Genomic DNA, 6,904 nt, shown 5'->3' with positions numbered 1-6,904 from the left:
GTTTGAACTATAGAAAAAATTTCGTCCAAAATACAAACTTGAAACTTTTAATTAGAATAAAATTTAGTAACATTTAACTTTAATGTTGTATAATATAATTAAGACAATTTTATTATCAGTTTTAGTTTTAAAGTGTGTTAGCCGTAATAATTATAACCATTTGGGATTAAATAGAATTGTCAAAACATACAATACATTCATGTTGAGGTGAACCATCCACATGTATATATACCTGTGTGTATATATCGATCGAGGCGTCGGTTGCCACTCCTTGAGTCTCGCCAGAAATTCCGTGGTTTCTTCTTCATCACCTTTCTGGTCGAGATCTTTCTCTTTTTCGAACACGCAATCTTCTAATTGATCCCGATCCGGAATAAAAATTTATGTAAGTTGATGCTTCTATGAGCTAATTTCTCTTAATTTATGTACTGTTACATGTATGACTAAACTTCGATCTTCATTTCTATTGAGCGATTTCGAGTTTTGGTTTATATGCTGCTGACAATTGATTATTTTGCTTAGATCTGGCTTTTAGTGTTTGATGTGCTAAATCGAACTTGCATAAACCTCAATTCGATACGAGGAAATGCGTAATTTGATGTAGATCTGGTTATTTTGATTCGTGTTTTAGGTTTAATGTGTGATTTCACTTAACGGTTTATCGTCATTTTATTCGAATTCCAAATCTGACGAGAGTTAGGTTGAGTTCAATGCGGATGCTGATCGTGATCTACTTTGATTAGCTGATTATAATAAACCCTATCGATTTTTTTAGTGCTTTTGAAAAATTAACATGTTGTTTTCCATGGTAAATGCAATGACTTGTAGCTAGTGATCACTTAGCTTGCGCTCTCCATATTCTTATTATTGAGCCTTCGTTCCTGTAAAATACTGTTTAGATTTGCTAAACATGCCATACGACTAAGTAATTATGTGTTCTGTATGCTGTTGAAGTAAGATTGTTTTCTCATATTCAAATCTGTGAAGGTTTTTAGCACGTCGATTTTGAGTTAGGCTTTTGATTTGTTTACCTTTCTTACAGCTCCAGTATGACTACTTACACGCCAAAGAACATCCTTATCACTGGAGCAGCTGGCTTCATTGCATCTCATGTTGCAAATCGGCTCATCAGAAGCTACCCTGATTACAAGATTGTCGTGCTTGACAAGCTTGATTATTGTTCAAGTCTCAAGAACCTCAACCCCTCCAGATCATCTCCCAACTTCAAATTTGTCAAGGGTGACATCGGAAGTGCAGATCTAGTCAACTACCTCCTCATAACTGAATCTATCGATACCATAATGCACTTTGCTGCTCAAACCCATGTTGACAACTCATTTGGCAACAGCTTTGAGTTCACAAAGAACAACATCTATGGCACCCATGTCCTTCTAGAAGCCTGCAAAGTCACTGGTCAAATCAGACGATTCATCCATGTCAGCACAGATGAAGTGTATGGTGAAACAGAGGAAGATGCCATTGTTGGAAACCATGAAGCTTCTCAACTTCTTCCCACAAATCCATATTCAGCCACAAAAGCAGGTGCAGAAATGCTTGTAATGGCTTATGGTAGATCATACGGGTTACCTGTAATCACCACAAGAGGAAACAATGTCTATGGCCCAAACCAATTCCCAGAAAAACTAATCCCTAAATTCATTCTCTTAGCCATGAGAGGAAAACCACTTCCAATTCATGGAGATGGATCAAATGTAAGGAGTTACCTCTACTGTGAAGATGTAGCTGAAGCTTTTGAAGTCATTCTTCACAAAGGTGAAGTTGGTCATGTTTACAACATAGGTACAAAAAGGGAAAGAAGAGTTATCGATGTTGCAAAAGACATGTGCAAACTTTTCAACATGGATCCTGATTCCAGCATCAAGTTTGTTGAAAACAGACCATTCAATGATCAAAGATACTTTCTAGATGATGAGAAGCTAAAAAGCTTAGGGTGGTCTGAAAGGACAATATGGGAAGAAGGTTTAAAAAAAACAATCGAATGGTACACTAGTAACCCTAATTGGTGGGGTGATGTATCAGGTGCACTTCTCCCTCATCCAAGAATGTTAATGATGCCAGGTGGCGTTGACCGACTTGTTGATGGACCTGAAAACACCGAATTCGATACACCCCATGAAGCAAACAACAATTCCCAGATCGGAATCAGTGTTTCCACCCCCAAAACAAGTTCCAATTCCACCAAGAAACCTTCCTTGAAGTTCTTGATTTATGGCAAAACAGGTTGGATTGGTGGATTACTTGGAAAAATCTGTCAAAAACAAGGGATTCAATATGAATATGGAAAAGGGCGTTTGCAGGATCGATCACAGCTTTTGGCAGATATTCAAAGTGTTAAACCTACTCATGTTTTCAATGCTGCTGGTGTTACTGGAAGACCGAATGTTGACTGGTGTGAATCTCACAAGACAGAGACAATTAGCACAAATGTTTCAGGGACTCTTAATCTGGCTGATGTTTGTAGAGAACATGGTTTGTTGATGATTAATTTTGCTACTGGATGTATTTTTGAGTATGATTCTGCACATCCGGAAGGTTCTGGAATTGGTTTTAAGGAAGAAGATAAACCCAATTTCCTTGGCTCCTTTTATTCCAAGACTAAGGCTATGGTAAGTACTAATCACTATTCCTTTTTTTTTTTTTTTTCTAATTGCTAAAAGGCCATGGAATCAAAGAAGGAATGGAATGGGCCATTCCGATTCCGATTCCAACTCCTTCCATTTTCTTACCTTCATTCCTAAGTCTGCTTTTCTTTTTCATTCCTTCATCGAATGGAATGGAATGAGAAATCGAGATATAGCCTTTTTTTTTAATCTGACAACTTTTTTTTTGCAAAGAAAAAAAATCATTATTTTAATTAAATGACAATCTATTCTTGTTAAATAAGTAAAATCATATTTTCTTATCATAAATGACAACTTTTATTATCTTCAACTTTTTTTGTAAAAAAAAAAAAAAAAAAATTCTTCTGCTACAAAAGGTAGTTTTCTTGTATGACATAAAAATATCACAGACAATTCCTTTGAAAAATATTCATCATTTCAATTAAATTATACTTTTAAAATAACTAATATATATATTATTACAATTTCATTTCATCATCCGTAATGTCTTATTTCTATAAACAAAATTCCATTACCTATAATCAAAAGTCTAAAATACACATTATATGGATTAAGAAAAGTCTCATTATTTCGGGAAAATTTTCAATAAAGTCCTAAATGTTTTCTTTTCGAACAGAAAAGTCTCATTATTTTGGGAAAATAACATAATCGGAACTTTTCTGTTCAAAACCCCACACGTTGTATTAACATGTAATACATACAAAAGAAGAACAATCATATAAAATTGGATTCCGAAATGCAATGACCGATTCCATTCCGACCATTTTCAATTCCATTCCAGGTTGAAGAGCTTTTAAAAGAATACGACAACGTATGCACACTCCGAGTCCGAATGCCAATCTCGTCAGACCTCAACAACCCGCGAAACTTCATCACGAAAATCTCTCGTTACAACAAAGTAGTCAACATCCCCAACAGCATGACAATCCTTGATGAACTCCTCCCAATCTCAATAGAAATGGCCAAAAGAAACCTCAAAGGAATATGGAACTTCACAAACCCCGGTGTCATAAGCCACAATCAAATCCTCCAAATGTATCAAAATTACATAAATCCCGAATTCAAATGGCAAAATTTCACCCTCCAAGAACAAGCTCTTGTCATCGTGGCCCCACGTAGCAATAACGAATTGGACGCTTCCAAATTGAAGAAGGAGTTTCCCGAGTTGATGTCCATTCAGGAGTCCTTGATCAAGTACGTCTTTGAACCTAATAAGAAACATTGACAAAATCATCAATCATTTTTTTTTAAAAAGAAAATTTGTAAACTTGAGGCTTCTTTTATGAATCTTTAGGTATTTTATAATATTCTTCGTGTTTTTTGTGTTTCGTTAAAAAGTTTAGTTTTATGAATATTTTCCCTTTAGATTTCGTTAAAGAGAAACAAACGTATGATGTTATTCTAGGAGGGTTGTAATATTGGATTTTCTACAAGATTTGTTATGTTTCTTATTATTGAGTAAAATACGTTTTGAGTTATTTCTTTTTTTCAAGTACTTTTGTGATTTGTTTTGATTTATATATATATCGTATGGTACTTTCATTGATTTGTTATTTATTATATACAAATAAATGAAAGTATGTTAGCTATTTTTATGTGTTTGGTTGATAAGAAATTTGAAGTACGATAGAAAGAAATGACATTAGGCTGTTATAATATTAGATGTACCGTTTGAATAACGCTTACAATAATAGTTACTTAAAAAATTAGGTTTAATCCAATATGAGATTGGAAAAATGGTTCACAATTTGCATTTTATAAAAGATAACATGTTAATTTGGACGTTTTTTCAACGAAGTTTTGAGGTTATTATTTTGCTCAAAAATAATAATTATTATCGGTTTTGGAATATGATATGTATTTTTTTTCTAAGATGTAGTTTTATGTTGAAAGTGATGCTAATTTGTTAAAAACTTAAAATGCATTCAACTTTTTGTACAAAATAATGGCATGTTTTATGCGATTCCACCTTGCGTTTTTTTGAAAAAGAAAAAAGATTATTGTCATTATAGCCCAACAATGTTTCGTATATTGGTTTAAATAGTTTCTTGTGATTTTTTTTTTTTGCCTTTGAAGGGTATGAACTCATGTTTTTGGGATTTAAAAAGTCATTTTGAAAAAAATGAGGGGTCACCCGAGACCCGGTGAACCCCTTCCTAATCAGTAGGTTTAAAGTTAAAAAAATGTTACCTCATCAGACACGTTCCTTATCAATAAAGATCTCTCTCTCTCTCTCTCTCTCTCTCTCTCTCTCTCTCTCTCTCTCTCCACCGTCGGAAAACCCTAATCCCCTATTTCTTTCCACCGGTGACTACCTCTATTATTCCTTTTACCCTTCCACCGGTGACTACCTCTATTATTCCTTTTACCCTTTGTTCCAACACTGCCACTAATCCATCATATTCTGCCACCAGAAACATCCACCAGGTTTAAGAAAAAAGATTCCAGATCTGGTTTAGGATTTTAAGCTATCGAACCAGTTAAATTTGTTATACCTTTGTAAAGCTCTTTGAGGGTACATAGAAGATTGGCTAATTCGACTTGGTGCCAAATGAGTTCCTGTATGATATGAGGTATGGACCAACGCTCCTACAAGTGTTGTCCAATGAAAACATATTTTCCTTAGATTAATGGGTTTAAGCTCTGACGAAAACGATAAGATTTTGTGTAAAAATGCAGTTGACGACGATGTAGTGATACGAGAAATCGAAGATAGAATTATGCAGACCAATGGAAATGTGTTAAGAACCCCCATTGAAGAAGACGAATATACCATCACCACCATTGCTACTAGAAAAGGGTGAACCATTGTTGCCGCCACCTCCTCCAAATGAATTACTAGAAAACTTGACGCCTCTCATGTCAGACAGATCTGCACTGCCTCCCATTCCCCTGAACCTCGAAGGTGTGAAAGTTTCATCGTCACAGAGTAAAAGGGTTTTTCTGATTTGAAAGATTTAACTAATTCAAGAGGTTTGTTTCTTGAGCTCTGTTCTTTCATCACTTTAAATGGTAAATCTGTGTTCACAAATCGAAAAAGTATTGAGGGAAATGGATTTGATTTCCAAGGGGGTTAATCAAATTGTGGGCTCATAAATTGAAGAACAATCGGGTGTTTGAAAGATTGATTTGGAGGTGGAGACAGAAGCGAAAAGACAAGCAAGTCGCCAATTTGAAGACAATTTTCTTTATTGAACTTGATCCATCCATCCATGAAGTAGTATTTGTCTTTGATTTTAACATATTTGATACTCTATTCAACATCAGATTTTTTTTCTTGAGAACAATTGTTGCTCTCTTGTTGATGTCTTTTTCTAAATACTTCTCAGCAAAAGCAGGCGGCAATGACTGCAAAATATGACGAATAATTGAAGATCTATGTAATGAGAAGCAAAAAAAAATGGTATGTGTGTGTGTGTGTGAGAGAGAGAGAGAGAGAGATGTTGTTGTTGACTAAATGGGCGTAATAACTCTTGGCTTACGTGGCAACGATGAGCGACTCGCTCCTGAGTCATTGTTGACTCACCTGCTTAGTTGGCAATGTAACCTTCAAAAATGGGTAAATGTATGAAATTAACCGGTAAAACACAAGTTCGTACTCTTCAAATGCAAAAAAAAAAGTCACAATTGACTATTTAAACCAATATATGAAACATTGTTGGGCTTAAGTGACAATAACCCAAAGAAAAAGTGAATTTTTTCATGAGAAATACAAGGGTACATGAAATATATCCAATCTTGTAGATTTGAATTGATGTCTAGATCTTTCTCTGAGGAAAAGACAAAATAGAATGAACTTGAACTCGATGACACGTCATTCGAAATTTTAGTGAAACACTTTTGTTATCTCTTACTTGTTTTTCGTGAAAAAAAATTCCAATTTAAGTGGAGTGTTTTTTTCAAAAGATTGGCTCAACTATTCAATAAAGGGAAAATGACTTATCATGGTAATCATCTTTGTTGTTTTGTTTACATTTAAGCAACTTTTTTTTTGTACATATTTAACCATTTAATTTGTTATATGTGTTTACATATTACCATTGTCACCGGCTATAGTAGGTCACAATGGTAATATGTGAACACATTTAACAAGTTAAATGGTCAAATGTGTATAAAAATAAAGAAATTGTCTAAAATGAACGAGACAAAAAGATAATTACTCTGACAAGTCCCTTCAATAAAATATCAAGGGTAATTAACTAAAAATAAGCTCAAATTAGAAAAAAGATTTTCTTAAGAAAATACAAGCATAAAATTATTAT

General features: G+C 34.2%; 1 protein-coding gene across 1 annotated transcript; it reads left to right on the top strand.

Moving 5' to 3' along the window:
* The first annotated feature begins 215 nt into the window (after positions 1-215).
* Positions 216-4,120, top strand: RHM1 (rhamnose biosynthesis 1). The gene is made up of 3 exons (XM_079020988.1): positions 216-385; positions 1,043-2,627; positions 3,424-4,120. The coding sequence occupies exons 2-3, from the start codon at positions 1,050-1,052 to the stop codon at positions 3,865-3,867; spliced, it is 2,022 nt and encodes a 673-aa protein (XP_078877114.1). The 5' UTR covers positions 216-385; positions 1,043-1,049; the 3' UTR covers positions 3,868-4,120.
* The last annotated feature ends 2,784 nt before the right edge of the window (positions 4,121-6,904 follow it).

Source organism: Lactuca serriola, chromosome 9, assembly GCF_051521515.1.
Source record: "Lactuca serriola cultivar US96UC23 chromosome 9, Lser_US96UC23_V15, whole genome shotgun sequence".
NCBI classification, from domain to species: domain Eukaryota; kingdom Viridiplantae; phylum Streptophyta; class Magnoliopsida; order Asterales; family Asteraceae; genus Lactuca; species Lactuca serriola.
The sequence above is the reverse complement of the archived record's forward strand: the minus strand, read 5'-3'. Positions and strand labels throughout refer to the sequence as shown.